This window comes from Equus quagga, chromosome 1 (genome assembly GCF_021613505.1).
Source record: "Equus quagga isolate Etosha38 chromosome 1, UCLA_HA_Equagga_1.0, whole genome shotgun sequence".
Taxonomy (NCBI): Eukaryota; Metazoa; Chordata; class Mammalia; order Perissodactyla; family Equidae; genus Equus; species Equus quagga.
The window spans coordinates 101,383,423-101,404,404 of NC_060267.1; the positions used below are offsets into that span (position 1 = coordinate 101,383,423).

Genomic DNA, 20,982 nt, shown 5'->3' on the forward strand with positions numbered 1-20,982 from the left:
AGCTTCCTTCTCTGCAGTTTGTGTTGCAGTGTGCCGGAGACGCTGTGGGCGCTCCTTCAGTCTAGACCAATCCAGCAGTGCTCCGTTTGAAACCTTGTTAAAGTGTGAAAAACAGGCAGCAAAGCTCGCGAGTCCTAACAGACCAGCTCAGTGAATTTTCTCATGTGTATACACCCAGGCTACTCCACCCAGACCAAGAAAGAAAACATTTCAGGCACTCCAGAATTTTCCTGAGCCCCTTCTCAGCCAGCTCTACGCACCCTCCCCCTGGCTCTTATCACCGTCGTTACTCTTGCCTATTCTTGAGCTTGTTTTGTATAAAGGGAACTGCACAGTCTGATTTTGCTTGCATTTAGCTTCTTTAGCTCAAGATAACGTGTTTGAGACTCATCCATGTTGCATGAAGCAGTAGTTCGCTTTTGAAAATTGGTCTTTATTATTCCATTGTTGGAATAATCATAGTTTATCTCTAGTTTATTTGTCTGGTTTATCATAGTTTCTCTATCTAGCATGCGTGCACGTCTGGGCTGTGTGCGGTGTTGGCTGTGATGAATGCAGTTGCCATGAAGGTTCCTGTGTGAGGCTTTTTGGAAGACGTAGGCCTTCCTTTCTGTTGGATAAGTGCCCAGGAGGGGAGCTGCTGCCTGAAGGGTTTGGTTGGCATTAGCTGGTTCTGCCAGTTTTCCAAAGCCTGCTGCCAGTTTGCATCCTCGCCAGCAAGGAAGGAAGTTCCAATTGCTCCACATCTTTGCCAGGACTAGATGTCATTCTTCTTCATTTTGGCCCAGCTGTTCGATATGTGGTGGTATCTCATGGTTTCAATTTGCATTCCCTCGTAACTTGGGATCTGGAGCACATTTTCTACTGTTGGCCATTTTGTTGTTACTTGCTCATTTCTAAATTGGGTTTCTTTGTCTTGTTGATTCTTAGGGTTTTTTAATATATTCTGATTATGCATCTTTTGCTGGGTTACAAGTGTCTTATTTCATTCTGTGACTTGTCTTTCCATTCTCTTAATAATGTTTTCTGATGAGTGCATTGCAAATGCTGTCTTTTGAGAAACACAAATTCCTATTTTTAATGAAGTACAATTTATTGGTTTACTTTTTGTGTTAGTGCATTTTGTGTCCTTTTAAAGAAATCTTTGTCTAGCTCAGGGTCACAAAGATATTTTCCTGTTATAGTCCAGACATTTTAACTTGTTTCGTCTTTTGCATTAGATCACATTTAGGTCTGTTTCTTTGGGTGGTGTGAGCAGGAGTCAAAGTTTGTTCTGTTTTCAAGCAGATGCCCACTTGACCCAACACCATGTGTTGAAAAGGCAGCCCCACCCCCACATTGTTACCTTTGTCAGGAGTCAAGTGACTGCATCGGAGCGGGTCTGTTTATGGCCTGCCTCTTCTGTTTCATCGTCCAGCTGGCTGTCTTTGCACACTGTCTCAATTTACTGTAGCTTTATGGTAATTTTTGGTACTTAGTAGTGGGAGTTTATCAGCTTTGTTCTTTTTTAAGATTATATTGGATATTCTAGATCCTTTGAATTTCCATGTAAATTTAAAATCAGCTTGTCAATTTCTAGTTTTGAAAAGCCTGGTAGGATTTTTTGATTGGTATTATGTTGAGTCTGTAGATCGATTTTGGGAGAATTGACATTTTAACAATATTAAGTTTCCAATCCATGAACATGGTATATCTGTTCATTTATTCAGGTCTTCTTAATTTCCTTCAGCAGTGTTTTGTATCTTTGAGTGTAGAAGTCTTACACATCCTTAATTAGAGCTCTTCCCAGCTAATTGTTTGCAGCTGATGTTGTGTCATCTTGCGGCTGTGCTGGGTTGGCAGTTGGGCTGGGCGTGCTTGCGTGTCTGTAGTCAGCGGGCAGCTCAGCTGGGGGCGGCCGCAGCCAAGATGGCTCATCTCGGCCCCACATGGTCCCAGCCTCCAGCAGAGTAGTCCTGGTTTGTCCATGTGAAGGCTTGGCAGGGTCCCAGGAGAGGGAGCAGGAGCTGCCAGCCCTCTTCAGGTTTCACTTGTGCTGCATCCTGTTACCCAAAGCAACACAGTCAGTCGTAAGGCAGCTCGGATGTGGGGAGTCGGGGACAGAGGCCGCCTCTCCGCAGAGACTTGCGGCTGTTGTTGCAGTCCACCCAGACAGGATGGCAAAACTCACCTCGCATGTAGCACCTGCCTCTGGAGTGTGGGATGCTGGTTGGGGCCCTTCACATGTCAGTAGCAGGTTTGGGCTGAAGTTACCTGTACACGCACATGATCTAGAGCGCAGGGAAGTATTTTCAAGTCAGTCTCAGACAGATAACAGCCTGGGATCTGGGGACAGGCAGAGCAGAGTTTCCATCTTTGTTCGGTCCCTTCCCTCACTTTTAAGAGGAAGATAATGATCCTAAGTGGTGGGGCGGCTGCAAGGAGTAGGTGAGGTGCCATCCTTGAGGGTCCCGTTGGAGCTGCAGGATGGAGCTCTGCAGGCTCTGGTGGATGGGGGAGGCCCGCCCGACGGGCCCTGAGGAAGCAGCTCTCGCCTGGGGTCAGCGCCTTGGGCTGCAGAGCTGAAGGGTCAGGCTGGGTTCCAGGAGGCACTGGGCAGAGTGACCCCAGAGCGCAGGCCCTGTGCAGAGCGGAGGGACAGTGTGGAGCCTGCTGTGACAGCGGGGTTGGGGAGGAGACCCTGCTTCCCTCAGAATGACTGACATGGGGAGGACCTTGCACATCCCTCACTCCCTCCTTCCTCACACTCCTCCTGTTTGCCTCCCAGGACGCTCTGCTCGGACTGGGTACTCTGCACCGCAGGCCTGCCGTGGGACCCTGTGGCTGCCCCCGGCTGGGGTATGTGGTCCAGGGCAAGGGCCTCTTCCCTGGGCTGCTGCCTGCTTATCTGTGAAATGGGGGTGGGGATAGGACCCTCCTCTGTGAGCTGGAGGGAAGATGCAGTGGGTGCAGGCTGGGGCCCCCCAGGTGCTCAGCCAGGGCTGAAATCCAGCTGGTCAGCGAGAGTGGCCAAGCGATCCTTGGCCAGGCTGAGCTGATGAGCGAGGTGCTGACTTGGCAGGGGGTTGGCAGACGGTAAACACCTACACCCAGGGAGCAAGGTGTGGGGAGATGCTGGGAAGGGCGGTGGAGGCCAGGGCTGCCCTACCCTGGGGGTCAGGAAGGCATTGCTGAGGGCTGAATTGGGGGGGCCCCGCATCTGGGCTCAGCCCAGTGGTTTCATTCCTGCTCCTCTGATCCTGGGGCATGCGGACAGAGCCCAGGCACCCTTCTTTGTCCGCTTTATAAGTCTTTGTCCAAGGACTCCAGGCGCCCCCGGAGCCTGCAGGCAGCCCTCCCGGCAGGATGCCTGGCAAGGGAGGGAAGGGCGGAGCTGCAGCCTGCTCTGAGCTGTTTGCTCAGGCCCCACAAACATCCTGTCCAAACACCTTTTCCTGCAGCCTTCTGCAAAGCCACGGGTCTTTGGGGCTTTAATGTCCGCAGAGGACCTCGGGGCTGGATTGGGGGGGGGGGCACCCATTGTCCTGTGATCAAAGGAGGTTGAATCCCTGGGATCTGGGAATCTCTTTATGACAGAAAGCTTCTTGAATGGGCAGCACCTGCGTTTGATAAGAAACAGAAAAAATACAATAGGGGTAAACAGTGAAAGGTCCATCTCTTTCCTGCCTCCCGGGCCAGCTCCCTCCTCCAGGCAACCACTGTGGCCAGTTTCTTGGGTCTCCTTCCAGAAATACTTCGCGTATGTCCACACATCCCTTTAAAGAGATCGGTGGTGGCTTATGATGCATGCTATTTAGCACTGAGCCTTTTCTTCCTCATTCTTCATGGTACGTTCTGAAGTTGTTCCACATAAGTGCGTGAAGATCTGATTCTTTTTGACTTGCATGAGATGGGATGGCTGTAACGTCAGTTATTTAATCGCTGCCCCCTTGACGGGATTTTGATTGTTTCTGGACCCTTGCCGTCACAACTTTGGCTGTGGCAGGCGTCCGTGACATGCACGTTTGTGCCCACGGGGGCGTCTGTCGGCCGGTTTGATTTCTAGAAGGGGAGGTGCTGGGGCACATTGCAGTGCATCATTTTCTTTTTATTGCGGTAGAACACACAATGTAGAATTGGTCATTTTAACTGTGTGTGCCAATCAGTGGCCTCAGTGCGCTCACAGTGTTGTGCAGCCAGCCCCACCATCCACCTCCGGAGCTCTGTCATCTTCCCAAACTGAGACCCTGTGCCCATCAAACATAAGTCCCCACCCCCATCCTCCCGGCAACCCCCTTCCACCTGCTGTCTCTGTGGGTTTGCCTACTCTAGGGACCCCAGTAAGTTGTCCTTTTGTGTCTGGCTTATGTCACTTCTTGGGTCACGTTTTTAAAAGACTCTTAGTCTTTATTCTTAGTCTCAGAATTTTCTACTTGTTCTCCCTTTTTCAGTCACGTTTTTGTTGTGAAGTGTTTGTGAAGAGAAGAGCGTACGGGCCTTACATGATCAATTAGAGAAGCGTTTAAAGCTGGCAGCTGTGAATGGGGCCGGCCCCGCGGCCGAGTGGTTAAGTTCGTGCGCTCCACTTCGGTTTCCCAGGGTTTCGCTGGTTCGGATCCTGGGCGCAGACGTGGCACCGCTCATCAGGCCACGCTGAGGCAGCATCCCACATGCCACAACTAGGAGGACCCACAACTACAATATGCAGCTATGTACCAGGGGGCTTTGGGGAGAAAAAGGGAAATAAAAAATCTTTAAAGCTGGCAACCGTGAAGGCGCCAGCCGGCGGGGACAGAAGCCATGCCAGCCCCCCCCGACCCCCGCCCACTCCACATCTACCACCATGCTGCCTTCTGTGAGCATGAGGTCCTTCCTTTTCGTTAGCGTTTACCACCTAAACAGTCGCTTTGCTTTTTGCCTGTTTCTGGACTTCCCGCTGGGACGGTATGCAGTGTTCTTCTTGACCGCTTCTTCCCTCCAGGGTCACGTCTGTTTGGTTCCTCCACGTTGTCATGTGTGGTTGTAGCGCATTCCTTCACATCGTGGGGTCGCTTGCCCTTTCTCCTGTTGGTGGACTCTTGGGTTGTTTCCACTTCGGGGGCTACTATTTGTGGGTCCCCGGGTGGAGCCCACGGCCCCTGTTTCTCCTGGGCGTGGACTGGAGAATGACGTCGCTGTGCTGTGGGGTTTGCGTGTCTTCCGCTTTGCTAGATCATGGGCAGTTCTCCCAAGTGGGTTTATTCTCCCTCTGCTACTTGGGGGTGTCAGAAGCGGGGTTCCTGCCAGAGTCAAGGTCGTGCTGTTCGTGCTGGCAGCGCTTTGGAGCCCGGATTCTGTGAGGAGACGGTGGCAGAGTGCTGGGGAGCCAGGATGATGCTGGCCCGTGTGCCTGTCAGTCCCAGGAGGCCAGAGAGAGCCTGCTGCACCGGGGCTGCAGCCGTCACAGCCCGAGATGGCCTTCACCTCCGTCCCCAGTGCTTATGGACGGTCAGAGGTGAGGAAGGCCACACGCCCTCTCGGCCTGAGCTCAGGCAAAGTAGACAGAGGCGGGAGAGTCTGTGAGAACCCAGAGGGAAGCAGGAGGGGCGGAGGAGGGCCCGCTGGGAGCCGCCCCAGTCCCCCGCTGAAGGGTCTTGTCCTCTCCGTCCGGGGATTGGGCTGGTCCTGTGTTTGTTAGTTGATTAATTGGAGAGTGGTCCCCAAACCCCTCCCTGGTGTTGCGGGGCAGGCAGCTACTGTTGACCGAGCACCTGTTGTTTGCCAGACACTCAGTCTTCTCGCCTCCCTGCTTGGTGCAGTGCGGGCAGGGAGAGGTCGTTTGCCCATTTTACAGGCGAGGAAATGGAGGCTCAGAGGATGAGTGACTTGCCCCCGTCCCAGCCAGTGAGGGGGTCCGGCTGGACGCTGTGCCCACAGCGGTGGTGCTGACACGCCGGGCCTCGTCTCTCTGACCCCGGAGAACCTGCTCGTGAAGGTGGTGTGAGTGAGGTGGACGGCCCGGTGTGAATTCTTCCTCCAAGTTCTCTGGAGCCCGTGCCCGTGGGCTGTATCACTTCGACTCTTCGATCACTGTCGGCACATCTGGGAAATTGAGATAATCCCGTGACTTCTTGTCGATGTGGGCTTTGAATGAGGTGATGCACACCCAGGACCCGGACGCTCCATCCAGCCCTAGGTTTTGTCGAGTACCCGGTGTGCTGGGCGCTGGGGACCCTGAAATGACCAGACCTGTTCTTGGCCTGTGAGAAACCTCCCAGGCTGGTGGTTGAGACAAGCGTGTCAGCTGACGGTGACATCACAGGGCAGGTTTGTACCAGGTGGCAATGTGAGTGAAGCCGGAGGAGGGAGCTCTTTGTTCCGCCTGGGCGGGAGGCGGTGCTGGTGGGAGCGCAGCAGATGGGAAAGCAGGGGTCCCGTGTGGGTTGGCTTCTTAAGGACGGGTGTTTGGACATTTGGTAGTTGCATGAGTAGAGGAAGTAGAGGAAGGTCGTTCCCGACATGGAACAGCATGTGCAAAGACATAGCTGCAAGGAAAAGCCTGAGTGGCTAGGGGAGTGATGAGCATGGGGACGTGAGTCTGGGCTGAGTTGTGGGGCCCTGATGGTCACACCAGGGAAGGGTGCTTTCTCCTGTAGGGCGGTGGCCTTTTGATGGACTCTGTGGACCACAGGCCCCTCGAGATGACTTGGGGCTGGTGAGGGCCGGGGCATTATGAGGGAAACTGAGTAGGGTGATGAGGTGAGCGGTGGGGTGGAGGTTGGCTAAGAGACAGAAGTCAGGGAGATCCTCCCTGAGGAGCTCAGAGCCCGGAGGAGAAGGCACAGTCCTGTGGCGAGTGGCAGTGGGGCAGGGCACAGGGAAAGGGCAGAGGGTGCCAGGGAGAAAGTATAGTGAGTGCAAAGGCCCTGGGGCTTGACTGAGCCTGAGGGGTTCAAGGAGTGGGGAGAGTGAGTGGGAAAGGGGGTCAGAGAAAGGAGACGAGGGGGCAGGTTGGCAGGACTACACTGTGTAGGTCTTTGTAAAGAAAGTGGGGTCTCCTGGGGGCCTGCGGGCGGAGGATAGACACAATCTGGTTTATACTTGAGACCAGTCATTCTGGTACCTTCTGGGAAATGGACTAGAGGAAGCCAGAAGTGGAGCAGGGAGCCTGCTGGGCCAGGGGATGGTGGCGGAGCTGGGGGAGGGGGGCGGACTCGGTGCACTTTGGGGGTGGCCCCGTGGGTGATGGACTGGAGGAGGGGGTGCGGGATGAGGACCTGGCCCGGCCGGGCCCTGTGATTGGTGAGGGCCCCCTACTGACACAGGGAAGACCCAGGGAGAAGTGGTTTGGGGAAGATCAGTTGCTGACACATTCTGGCCGTGGGAACCCCAGGGAGAGCCCAGTGGTGGTTCCTCAGCCAGCTGTGTGCGCGTGCGTGAGACAGGCTGGAGATGCGTGTGCGGGAGGGGACGAGGCAGAGACGGCTCGGCGAGTGGGTGACAGCAGACAGGGCCAGGGTGTCGTGGGGAAGAGAGGAGGCCCCAGGCATGAAACTCCAGGAGGTCAGTGCCCAGGGACTTCAAAAGAACCAGAGAAAGACAGAGCCGGGGACCTCAGAGTGCTGAGGGAGGGAGACCTGGAGGAGAGGTCCTCTGAGCTGAGCCTTGAAGCACTGGGAAGAAAGGAGGGGCGTCCTCTGGACGAGGAGACGGGGAACGCATCTTGCTGGGCTTTGCCTGGCGCTGCCCTCCATTCTTGGACAGTACTGGACAGGGCCGCGCTTGGCCCCTCTGCTAATTCCCCCTCCTGCTCCAAGTGGGTGGCCATCCCAGCAGAAGGGGTCACAGCCCCTGAGCTCCTTTGTCTGAAAAGGAGGGAAGCCAGGATGGGAAAGGCCAAAGGAGAATGGTGGGAAGTCGGCCAAGTGCAGGCTGAACCCTGGCGTCTGATCAAGGAGGAGGCATGGAGAGAACAACATTCAGTCCGCAGGGAAGCAGACCCACCTCTCAGGCTGGCGATGATTAGGACCTTCAGGATCGGCTGCATCCAGCTGCTCATGTGATAGATGTGGGGAATCTGAGGCGTGGAGAGGGGAAGGGCAGAGGGGAAATTGAGGCTTGGGACTTGTAACTCCCCACGTGATGTGTAACATAGGCGTAATACCAGTACTTACTCATAATGACTGAGGATTAGAGTGCCTGGGCCTGTGTCTGGCTCATTGCTGGCACTCAGTTCAGTTTAACTGTCACTGTGATCCTGATAGGGTACCCATCCCACGTTGTCAGCCTAAGGCCCAGGGATCTAAGCAGTCCTCTGATCTCTGTAAGGCAATCCTGGAGAAGGCTTAGGGAGAAAGAGTTCAGTCCAGTAAAAGAAAGGACGTTGTGAGCCTGAGCTGTGCAGAACGGGGACAAGGTGCTGGGTGGACTGAACTCCCCATCATCAGAAGTATTCAAACAAGGTGAGAGTCCCTTGAGCCCAGAGTGTAACGAGAGAGGATTAAGCATGGAATGGTGGCATCACTCTCTCTGGCCACAGAGACTCAAGTCCTGTCTGTGACATTGTAGAGGAAGAAACACACAATGGAGAAAGTAAGCTCCTAAAGCAACAAGAGGAGTTTGCGGGGTGATGGTTGCCGTAAGGAGGTTTGCAGCGAGCGACGTGGTGGGAGGGCAGCTGGCGCTGGCTGGGTGCGCTGGCTCTGCCGCTCAGGGCTCTCACGCTTGTGTCGTCAGCTGTATGAAGGTTTTCGTTTTTGCTTGAGGATTTCATTTCTTTCTTTCCAGCTTTACTGAGACATAATTGACGTGTAATATTGTGTCAGTCTAAGGTGTTCGGCCTGGTGATTTGATGCCCACGTTCACTCTGAAGTGGTCACTTTGTCAAGGTTAGTCCACAAGCATCACCTTGCGGAGTGGCCGGCTTTCGTTGGTGGGTGTTGAGAAGACTTAGGATCTGCTCTCGTGGCCGCTTTCAGGTGCACTCGGCAGTGTTGTTGGTGGTTGCCACCATGCTGTGACATGGATCCCAGAGCTCCCTCATCTAATAGCTGGAAGTCTGTACCCTTTGACTGACGTCTCCCCGCACCCCGCCCCCAGCCCTGGCAGCCACCACTCTCCTCTCTGTTTCTCTGCATTTGGCTTGTTAGATTCCACACGTAAGTGAGATGGCGCAGCATCTGCCTTCCTCTGTCACTTCCTCTATTCACGCAGCATAGTGCTCTCAAGGTCCATCCATGTTGTTGCAAATGGCAGGATTTCTCTTTTATTTTTTTCCTTAAAGATTGACACGTGAGCTAACAACTGTTGTCTTTTTTTTTTTTCTGCTTTTTCTCCCCAAATGCCCCCAGTACATAGTTGTACATTTTTAGTTGTGGGTCCTTCTAGTTGTGGCATGTAGGATGCCATTCTCAGCATGGCCTGATGAGTGGTGCCATGTCCGGACCCAGGATCCGAACCAGCGAGATGCCGGGCCGCTGAAGCGGAGCGTGCGAACTCAACCACTTGGCCACGGGGCCGGCCCCTCTCTATCTTCTGTGGCTGAATAATATAATATTCCATTGTATATGTTTGTGTGTGTATATATACATATCTCACATTTTCTTTATCCATTCATCTGTTGATGGACACTTAGGTTGTTTCCATGTCGTGGTTTGTGAATAACGCTGCAATGAACATGAGGATGCAGATGTCTCTTCAAGATAGTGCTATCTTTTCCTTCAGCTAAATACCCCAAAGTACCAAAAGTAAAATTACTGGATAATATGGTAGCTCTATTTTAAATTAAAAAAAAATTTTTTTTTTTTGAGAAAGATTAGCCCTGAGCTAACATCTGCCAATCCTCCTCTTTTTGCTGAGGAAGACTGGCCCTGAGCTAACATCCGTGCCCATCTTGTTCTACTTTATATGTGGGACGCCTACCCAGCATGGCTTGCCAAGCAGTGCCATGTCTGCATCTGGGATCTGAACCGGCGAATCCCGGGCCACCAAAGTGGAACGTGTGCACTTAACCACTGCGCCACTGGGCCGGCCCCAAGTTTTTAAAATTTTTTGATTTAAAAATCAAAATCCATGCTGTTTTTTTTTTTTTAAGATTTTTTATTTTTTCCTTTTCTCCCCAAAGCCCCCCAGTACATAGTTGTATATTCTTCGTTGTGGGTCCTTCTAGTTGTGGCATGTGGGACGCCACCTCAGCGTGGTTTGATGAGCAGTGCCATGTCCGCACCCAGGATTCGAACCAACGAAACACTGGGCCGCCTGCAGCGGAGCGTGCCAACTTAACCACTCGGCCACTCAGCCACGGGGCCAGCCCCTCCATGCTGTTTTCCACCACAGTGCACAAGGGTTTCCCTTTCTCCACGTCCTCACCAACACTTAATATCTCCTGTCTTTTTGGTAACAGCCATTCTACGAGGTGTAAGGTGACAGCTCATTGTGGTTTTGATTTGCGTTTCCCTGATGGTTAGTGCTGTTGAGCATCTGTTCATGTACCTGTATTTTGGATATCAACTCCTCATCAGATAAATGGTTTGCAACTGCTTTCTCCCATTCAGTAGGTCGCCTTTTCGTTTTGTTGATGGTTTCCTTTGCTGTGCAGAAGCTTTTTCGTTTGATGTAATCTTGCCTGTTGATTTTTGCTTTTGTTGCGTGTGCTTTTGGTGTCACATCCAAAAAATCATTGCCAAGACCCATGTGAAAGATCTTTCGCCTGTGTTTTCTTCTGGGAGTCGTATGGTCTCGGGTCTTGTATCTACTTTGGGCTGATTTTTATATATGGTGTGAGATAAGGATCCAGTTTCATTCTGCTGTGGACTTTATTTCTGCAGAAGCCTCTCTTTATCCTAAAATGATTTTCTTAGGTTTCCTTGTAATACTGCCTTTACAGATTTGCAATTTATTTTTGTGTGTGTCGTGAGGTAGGTCCCAACATCATATATTCCATCCTTTCCGCACTGGTTTGAACGCCGCCTTTATCATACACTGAATTCCCATATGCACATGGTTCTGCTTCTGGGTTCTACTCTATTGCATTGATCTCCTGGTCTTCTTAATTATTAGAACGTTAACGTATGTTGTTGTTCTGTTCTTTTGAGAAATTTTCTTGGGTATTCTTAAACATTTCCAGTTTGGGGTGAATTTTAGAATCAGCCTGACAAATTTCGTGACAAATTACGCTGGGATTTTTGGATTGCATTTAAGTTATAGATTAAATAGAGGAGAATTGACATCTTTGAGGTCTGGAGTCTTCCCATACGGACGCGTGGTGTGTTTCTAGCGCAGTACCTTGTTACATCTGTTAGACAATTACCTTCTTCTTATTTGTGTAGATTTAGCATGTTCACTGTAGATTTTTTTCCAGATTTGTTTCTGTTTTGAATGGGACTTTTTTTTCTGTTACCTTTTCTATTGAATGGTTGCTGGCATATTGGAAAGCCACTAATTTGAGTATGTTGATTTGGGTTTTGGCCACCATGTAATATTAATTATTATTAATTAGTATTCTTTTTTTTTTAAGATTGGCACCTGAGCTAACAACTGTTACCCATCTTCCTTTTTTTTTCTGCTTTTTCTCCCCAAGTCCCCCCAGTATATAGTTGTCTATGTTAGTTGTGGGTCCTTCTAGTTGTGGAATGTGGGACGCCGCCTCAGCGTGGCCTGATGAGCAGTGCCATGTCCGTGCACAGGATCAGAACCAGCAAAACCCTGGGCCGCTGTAGCGGAGCTCGAGAAGTTAACCACTCGGCCACAGGGCCGGCCCCATAATTAGTATTCATTTTAATACTGTGTTAGTTTGGATTCCTTTGGATTTTCTAGAAAGATGAAATGATAACATCTGCAGACAATGACCGCCGTCTCTTCCTTTCTAATGTTTCAGCTGCCTCTTTTTTTCTTGCTTTATTGCATCTGCTGGGATCTCGAGGACAATGCTGAACGGCATGGTGTCAGGAGGCCTTTTGTCAGGAGGCGTTTTGTCGTATTTTTGGCTGGAGTGGGACGTGTGTCTCATGTTCCACCATTGAGTGTGATGTTTGCTATGTGTTTCTGGTAGACACCGGTTGTCAAGAATTCTTTTCATTCCTCCCGGTCCCTCAGAACAGCCCTCAGGTTGTTACTGAAGCTTATTTTCCCCGTTTTATAGAAGGGGGATTGAAACTTAGGAAAGCTCAGTGAATTGAAACGCCCTCCAAGCAGATGAAGCTGATGGCTCTTAGTGAGAACTCACTCTGATCCTGGGACCTTGTGGGCTGCTGACATGCCTTGGTGCGTTTGTTCCTAGGCCCTGCCAGCTGAACTGCTCAAGGACGTTTAGAGGTCATTGTGAGCTTCAGCAGCTGTGCAGCTCTAGGTCCTCGAGCAGAGAAGGACCTTGCGTCTCTGGGGAGGAGAAATGGCTGTACCTGGCAGCACTAAGATGTGGACTGAGCCTCCAGTTACTCCTTTGCGACGTGCTGCCCTTCAGCACGCATCTCAGTGTTCTAGATGAGCTCTAGCTGTGAATGCGTTTATTTCCAGATCTCAGAGGCGAATGGTTGGCTTAATTATACTCCTACTTTCCTGGCATCTCAAGTTTATGGTCTGTGCAAGGCTCCCTCCTGTTTTATGTGTGTATTTATTCCCTTTTATCCCCTTTCCTCATTGCCATCCCTCCACCCATAGGCAGCAGTTCTCTTCTGCTTAATGTGTGGGTTTTTTTTTTTTTTATGTGTTCTTGAAAAATGTGTATTGTGATTTTGTGTGCAGTATTCTAATTTGTGTAACGGGTCTCACTTGTTTTCTCCTTTTCCCCCTCAGCGCTCTGTTCTGTGCTGCTCCACGTTGTTCTGTGTACAGGTGTCCAGCTCCATGTTGTTGTGTGTACACGTGTCCTGCTTCGTGTTGTGTGTGCATCTAGTCTCTTGTTTCCGACAGCTGTGGAGTCCTCCGTGGAGGACGTCCTTGAATTCTGTTCACGCACTCCTGCAGCGGTGAACACCCAGGCTGCCTCCAGCTCCCTCCCACGAATAGGGCTGAAGTGCGCATCCTTGGGCTGATTGCATTCTGGGCCTGGGCAAGGACTTGCCTGGAACATACACCCAGGAGCAGAACCACTGGGTCCTAGATGATGTGTGCAGCTAACTCTGTAAGTGGTGCCGGGTCTCCCTGCAGACCGGCCGCACCATCCCCGCTCCCACGCCCAGGGCACGGGCGTTCCCACCTGTGTCCGACGTTACTCGCTCTTTCTGATTTTTCCAGTTTAATAGGTATTTTACTTTGGGGTTGTTTTTTCTTGTTAATTTTCAGGAGGTTATTAAATTTTCTCGATAGCAATTCTGTCAGCTTTAGACATTCCAAAAATGCCTCTTAACCTGTCAGCAGTTTATTATGCCCATGGATTTCTTTGTTACACAGAGAATTTTAATTTTAAGGTAGACAGAGTCATCAGTTTCTCAACGTAGTCTGTGCCTTTGAGTTTTCAGACATTGTCCCCTCCCCAGTCACAGTAAGTCTGCCCTCACTGTCCCACGTGGGCTTAAGCCTCCCGTGCCACTGTTGCTGTCTTCTTGTGTCTCGTCTGTCTCGGTGTCTTGGGTCGGGTTCCTTAGAAGCAGAGCCTGAGTCTGGGGTTCTTGTGCACGTGGGGGTTCCTTTCGAGAAACTGCCTGGGGAGGGGGAAGCAGGACAAGGCAGGAAGGAGCTGGACAATGCTGATCCCCCAGGGTGCTCTGGAGTGTGAGTGCCCCACGGAGCTGTCCCCTACCCCCGGTCAGCGATTGGCCCTGCGCCTCCCAGCCCCGTCCCTGTCCCCGGGGTGAACTGCGCCTCCCAGGAAGGCTGCAGCTGTGAGCTGCTGGGGGCCGACAGGCACAGCAGTCGTGGGGGGTACCTACCCGGTCCTGGGGTCTGGATGGGCGCCAGCAGCCTCTGCTGTGCTTGTTGACGTAAGACACCTCAGAAGTGCACGGCCCCGTGGGGTGGTGACTCTGCATGTGTTGCCGCCCACAGTCTCCACGAAGGACCTGATCGAGACGTGCTGCGCAGCTGGGCAGCAGTGGGCCATCGACAACGACGAGTGCCTGGAGATCCCTGAGAGTGGCGCCGAGGGTGACGTGTGCAGGTAGGGCGGCGTGCACAGGTAGGGCGACGCGTGCAGGGAGGGCGGCTCCTGGAGCAGGCAGCGCTGCGCGTCCCCCTCCAGGTCCCTGCTCGCCTCGGCCTGGGCCCGGTGGCACAAGGTGAACGCGGGCTTCACCCACTGCCAGCTGCATAGGGCGATGGGACGTGGCTGCCGTGGGCCCCTGACCAGGCTGTCTCCAGGTGCGGAGAGCCCGGGCCTGGTCCCAGAATAAAGTAACCACATCCATCCCTAGCTGGTCCGATGAGCAAATCAGAGGAGGGGCCGTGTGGAGCAAGTGTTAAAGGACCACTGTCATCTGGGAACAAGTAACTGCTCCTCTGAGCGCATGCTGCAGCTGCTGCCAGGCTGTGCTCAGCCACGTGGTTTCTCCTCAGCTTTGGGCCGGGGTCTGCAGCCCTCTTTCTTTCCCCACTTTGCTACCCTGGGGTCTCGAAAGGCTGGCGGCTCGTCATCCTCTGCTGCCTGTGCCTGTGTTTTCTTCTGACTCCAGTGTTCCCAGCAAAGGAATCGTTTATACCCAGGCCCTCCCTGTGCCAGGCCCACAGGATGTCTTGGTCAGCCGTTCACCCTTTTTTTCCAGGGGCACCATCTTTTCCAACCTACTCATTTTTCCAGACAAGAAAGACAAGGCTCAGAGAGGTGATGTGATTCACCCAAAGTCACACAGCTCACTGGGAGTATGGCCAGGATTCGACCCCATGTTTCCTATGTCCAGGCCATCATGCCTCCTTTAGAAACATTTAAATTCTCACCTTGTCCCTTTCCTTTCCCTTCTGTCATCACCAATTTGGGGCTGCTTAGGAGTTGAGCGTGCATCACTCAGGAGTTTTGGGCTAAGTGGCCCTCGTGCGTGCTTGTATCCCGCTTGTGATGGGAAACTCACAACTTCACAGACAGCAGCTCCATTACTGGAGAGCCCTCGTTGGCACACGCTCTTCCTCAGCTCGGGCTGGACTCCGCTCCCTGTTACCCCCACGACGTGAGCTGGCTCGTCAGCTGCCCCAGGGCAGCCCTGCCAATACTGGGGGGCACAACCAGGGACCCTGGAGGCCATTCTCCTCCAAGCCCGCCCGCCCAGCCCTTCCTGGGGTTGGGTTTCCCTGTCCTTCTCGGCCTTCTGGGGGTCTCGGAGTGCTGACCCCCTCCCTCACTGGCCAGGGACACATGACACGGAGTCCATGAGGCCCAGGCCTGAATCTTCTTGGTTAAGCTGAGAAATGAAACCCCTGTCACTTGGTGGGGGGTGTGCTGGCCTTGGCGACGCCCCTGCCACCAACACGGGCCCTGCTTGTGGTGGACCTTGGGCAGGGGCTTCCCCTCTCAGAGCCTCAGTTTCCTCTTCTGTGAAATGGGGCCCGTAACCCTTTCTGGAGAGGGTCACTGGGGGCGGGCGCGCGGGTGGGCTGAGGCGCGCCTCTGTTGCAGGACGGCCCAGAAGCACTGCTGCGTGTCCTACTTGAAGGAGAAGAGTTGCATGGCCGGCGTCATGGGGGCCAAGGAAGGCGGGGCCTGTGGGGCCGAGGACAGCGACACCTGTGGCACCTCCCTCTACAAGGCAAGCCTGACCTGCGGCATTCGTGGCCCGGGCCTGGAGGTCCTTGAGGCCAGGGGTTGGGCTCCCCGGGTCTCCTCTGTGGGGAGAGTCACTCATGCCTGGGGTCAGGTGGCCCTTCATTCACATAGAACACCTCGTCAGTGACCATACTGACTGTTGATTCAGGAAGCGTTTACTGACCCTGGGCCGTGTCTCAGGGTTAGGGATGCAGAAGTGAATAGCACAGGAAGATCCTGCCTTCTCGGGCTTTCTTTTTCTTTTTTGTCCTTTTGTGACTGGCTTATTTCATGTAGTGTGAAGTTCTGCCGGTTCATCCATGTTGTCGCAGGTGTCAGAACCTCCTTCCTTTTCAAGGCTGAATCGTGTTCCATTGTGTGGCTGGACCACATTTTGTGTGTCCGTTCCTCCATCAGTGACACTTGAGTTGCTTCTGCCTCTTGGTGATTGTGAACATTGCTGCTGTGGACACAGCTGTGGGGGCCCCTCTCCTGAGGACAGATGTACTCCACTTACATGGCATTGTCTGGAACTGAGCGTGTGGCCGCACCTGTCTGCGCGGGGGCTGGGCAATGGCGTCTTTACTCTGGAGAGGTCACTCTCAGGTGCCCACTGCCAATCGGGAGGAAGGGAAGCAGACCTTGGGGGTGGACAGCTGGCTCTCTGTGCCTCAGAGGGCAGAGGCAAACTGGAGCAGTGGGACAGTCGCAGGAAATGCCACAGAGGACACGCTTGGGAGCGGGAGGGGAGGAGTTGAAGAAGCCACAGGGCCACAAGCCTGCATGACTGTGACAGGGACCTCTGGAGGAGGTGCCATTTAGCAGAAGATTTTGACTTTGATTTTTGTCATGTTGGGGTCAATTTTTCCTAAAATTGACTAATGCTTTTCTAAAAGCAACTGATGTTAGGGAAAGGAGTTCAGTGACAGGCGAGTGTAGAATCCCATCTATGTCTCGATGTTTGACCCTGGACTGGTCCTCTGTCCTGAGCCTCAGCTTCTCTGTCTATAAATGGGGTGATATCTGTGTCTTTCGAGGTGGTTGTGAGGATCGGAGGTAATGTGGACTAAGTATTTACTGAGTACCTGGTGGGTCTTCACTGAGGGAAGTGTTGGCCCTTGGGAGATGTGGATCTGGAGTGTCAGCAAGCTACTGCTGTGTAACAAACCACCCCGGAACTTGGTGGCTGATGACTGGCTTAGCTCGTGAGTCATGAGTTTTGCTGACCTGGCATGCTCGACTGGTCTTCACCGGGCTCACTTACTGTCTGCGCCCAGCCGACGGCTCTGCTGGTCCTGGACCGTCTAGGATGGATGCAGCTGGGACGCCTTTGCTCTGCTCCGTGTGGTCCCTCACCCTCCAGCAGGCCAGCCTGGGCCTGTTCAGTCAGTGGGTGGGCAGGGTTCCAACACAGAGAGTAGCAGCATCCAAGGCCTTTTGAGGCCTAGGCTCCAGACTGGTGCACTGTCTTTCTCAGCCTGGTGGCCAAAGCAGGTCATGAGGCACCATCAAGAGGGTGGGAAATAGACCGTCTCTCTTGACAGGAGGAACTGCTATCACGCTGCAAAGAGAGTGAGAACAATGAAGAGTGAACAGTTGGGGCTGTTATTGCAATCAGTCTACCACAGTAGTTTAAACAAATTAAAGATTTTGTTTTTGGAGGTAGGCAGTCTGGGACAGGGGTGGGTCTGCACGACATCTTCAGGCACCCAGGCTTCTGTTTTTCTGCTCAGTCATCTTTAGCTTGTAGCTTCCATCTTCAAGGTCACCTCATGATCCAAGATAGCTGCTAGAGCTCCAACCATCACATCTGTTCCAAAAAGGAGGAAGGTGGGGAGCAAAAAAGATGTACCTCCAAGTTGAGTCACTCCAGTTAAAGGCTCTGCTGAAAGCTTCACCTAATGACTCCTATCTCTAATGTCAAGGGACTCCGGGAAATGCTGTCTTTTAGGTGGCCTGTATAGAATTGGAGTCTGCTAGTAAATATGGAGGGGTTAATGGATGTGGCTGGGGCTAATTTGTGGTTCTTTTCACAAGAGGCCGTTTATTAACTATTGCAAAACACTTGCTTTAGCCCTCCTCCCAGCCAGACATGGGAATGAAGGCGGAGGGTGCCTCTGCCCTTTGAGACCACATGCCAGGCAGAGAAAACAAGACAAGGATGAATTGACCCCATTTATCAGCCCCTCCCCTGAGCCTGGCCCCAGGCTGCTTCCTGGGCGCCCTGAGTGAGTCGCACAGGCTCCCAGGCCGTGGGGAAGGCAGGGGTGTGGGCAGTGACGGCGTGTCTCTCTCCAGCAATGCTGTGACTGCTGTGGCCTGGGACTCCGCGTGCGGGCCGAGGGCCAGTCGTGTGAGTCTAACCCCAACCTGGGCTACCCCTGCAACCAAGTCATGCTCTCCTGCTGTGAGGGCGAAGACCCTCTCATTGTGCCCGACGTCCGCCGGCCTCCGGAGCCCGAGGCCGTACCACGGAGAGGTGGGTGCTGGGCCCCCTGGGCCAGGGCATATGGGTCGGGTGAGTGAGTGGGGAGAGCTGTTGGGGCTCCCAGCCAAGGCTGGGTGCCCTCTGGCCTTCTGTGGGGATCCTGAGTCCACTGTCATCTGTGGCTTGAGGCACAGGTTCTGCTCTAAACAGAGTTCTTCTGTGGCCTCCGGCAGTAGGCTCTGCCGCGTTATTTCCAAGATGGTGATCTCATTCGGTTATCTGTGTACCACCCATTCCACCCTGAACCACCAGCTACCTGCTACCCATCACCCTTCCGCTCTCTGCTCACCCCCTCCCATCTCTTTGTTCACCTACACTCCAGACATCTTCCTCCCCATCCACCCTTTTACACATCCATCCGTTTCACCATCCGCCACCCATCCTCCCATCCTCTGGTCCATTTCTTCATCCATCCATCCATCCCTTCCACTGTTCATCCCTCACCCCCTCATCTGTTCATTCACACATCCACCCTTCCATCTGTTGATTGGCCCACCCCCCCACCCATCCACTTACCCATCCCTCCATTCATCTATCTAACCACCCATCCCATGCATCCATCCTCTGTCTGTCCATCTGCTCATGTGTTCACCCACCAGCCCAGCCAGCAAACCTTTCTCTCATCCATTCATTCAGTTACCCTGCTGTCTCTCCATCCGTCCTCCATCCCTCTCACCTGCGCCATTCCTGTGTCCTCAGGGTGCAGGATATATACCTAGTACAGAGATTGCATTCATACACGTTGCCCACCTGCCCGATGAGTCCCTTTGGGCCAGCACTGTAGTTTCTCTCTGGATTCTCAGTGCCTGGCACTGCGCTTGACCCAGAGGAGTCACTAGCAGTGACTGAGTGAATGTGGGGTTCGTTGGTCGGCCCCCACTTCACCGCCAGACCATGAAGCCTTTGAGGGCTAATCAGGCCTGCGTCCTTCGCCTCTGCGCCCCTGCCTGGAGCCTGTCGCCGAGCAGCCATGGGCATGTGTGTGGGAGCTCCTGGAGCCAGGGGAGCCCGGAGCCTGAATTTCCCCGTCCTGGAGCTTCCAGCCCTCAGGTCCCTGGGGTCTCCTCCCTCCAGTGCCCTCTGTGTGCTATAGTCTGTTCTGGTTGCCATGTCCGGCCTCTATCACCCTTGCCAGGGCTGGCCATCAGCCTTCCTTGTACCTGTGGGCCAGCAGAAGCCCAGTGAGGGTGTCCCAGCGAGTCAGCGGTGTCCTTCGTACAGCTGGGCCAGGCAGCCCTGGGTCCAGGGCTGTGAAAGCCCTGGCAGGCCACCTCTGCAGGTTTCTACATGTTCAGCCTTGACCAGCCAGGGACCAGATGCCCAGGAGGGTTCTGGAACCGTCAGCCCAGGCTTTTCTCCAGCCAAGTGGACCATCTGGGTTTCCTGTGGGCCTGTCCTCGGCACTTCATGGATGGGGAATTTAAGCCACAGGGGGTCGTAGCATCAAGGTTAGCTCCTAGCCTCTCGAGTCCAGCAGACCTGGCTGGAATCCCAGCTCCACGGCTCTTCTTGGCAAGTCATGGCCCTTCTCGGAGCCTTGCTCGTTGCATCTGTCAGGCAGGATCCCGCTCTTTACTTCGCTCAGCGCAAGGATGAATGACGGATGCTCATCAAGAGCTTCGATGAAGCCTGACAAAGCACTCAGAGTTGCCACCCCGTTACTGCCAACAGCCGCATTTTAGCAGGCCTGAGGAGGAAGCTGAGGCCCAGAGAGGGGCAGGGCCTCACCTCAGGCACACAGCAGGTCTTTGGCACAGGCAGCTCTGGACTTTTGGCTCTGATGACTCCCATTTCTGCCCCTGGCTTCCTGGTGCCCTGGATTTGACCAGACCCAGCCAGCCCTGGCCTGAATCCACCCAGATCTCTGTAGCAATAATGCAAGACTGTGGGGAGCTGTGCCTGGGACTTAAGATGCCCACTGTCCACAGGCTGTGGGGTGAGGGCTCCTAGAAGAACACCCATCCTATGGGTACAAAGTTTCCTGGACACCACGGTGGGCCCAGCAGATACCTGCATCTCCCCCCAGGGTGGGGCAGGGGAGCGTATGGAGGATGGAGCAGGCTAGGCCAGGGGAAGCTGACAAGACAGAGGGAGTGGCCAGTCTCACCAGGCCAGCGTGGGCTCAGAGACTGTCCAGTCCTCTTGTTGGGGTTGGCTCTGGGGGCTGGTTGAGCACTGGTGTGGCGGCCAGGGTAGTACCCAGAAGGTAAAGTTAGGGAGGAAGTCCAGCTTCAGGGGTCAGAGGGGGACCCTAGGGCCGGGTAGGGTCCAGAGCCAGAGAGGTTCATGCTCCTGTCCTCTGGTGAGGAACTCATAGGTAACCTGGGCCTCAGGGGACACAGGTGCCGGAGTCAGACTGACTTGGGTTCTAGTCCTGCTCAGGTGATTTTGGGCAAATCACTTTGCTCCTCCGAGCCTCAGTTTCCCTCTGCCAGGAGGATCATTGTGAGGAACGTGCTGATGAGGGTGGGCCGGGCATGAATCCTAGGGATGCTGCCCAGTCTGCAGCATGCCTGGCGGAGCCCCAGGCCCAGGGCCATCTGCTGCCTACCTGCAGTGCCAGATCTCCTAGGGCCAGACCACCAGCCGTCACAGGCCTGCCTGCAGGCACCAGGCTGGTGCTGATCGGGCTAGCACTCAGTGTAAATGCCCTCAATAGGAAACATGGTCCTCAGATGTGACTTCATGCAGCTGCTCCCCTGGGCGCTCGGCTGACTGGGGCTGTGGGCAGGGCTGAGGCCCAGGCTGATGCGGAGCATTGGAGGGGCTATGGGGCTCCTCCTGTCCCGTGACTGTTAGATGAAGAGCCTTCCAAGGCAGCTCAGTCCCAGGAGCCCTCTCCCACTCTCACCTGCTGCTCACCACAGCC

At 53.7% G+C, this 20,982-nt stretch overlaps 1 protein-coding gene across 3 annotated transcripts in view; it reads left to right on the plus strand.

The window, feature by feature from the left end:
- The window catches only part of FBLN2 (fibulin 2), a 62,193-nt gene that overhangs the window by 15,599 nt on the left and 25,612 nt on the right, over positions 1-20,982 (plus strand). For all 3 annotated transcript variants that reach the window (XM_046672505.1, XM_046672511.1, XM_046672519.1), the window contains exons 2-4: positions 13,942-14,053; positions 15,500-15,629; positions 17,924-18,104. In XM_046672505.1, the coding sequence (XP_046528461.1) occupies positions 13,942-14,053; positions 15,500-15,629; positions 17,924-18,104 (423 nt within the window). The remainder of the gene's footprint in view (positions 1-13,941; positions 14,054-15,499; positions 15,630-17,923; positions 18,105-20,982) is intronic.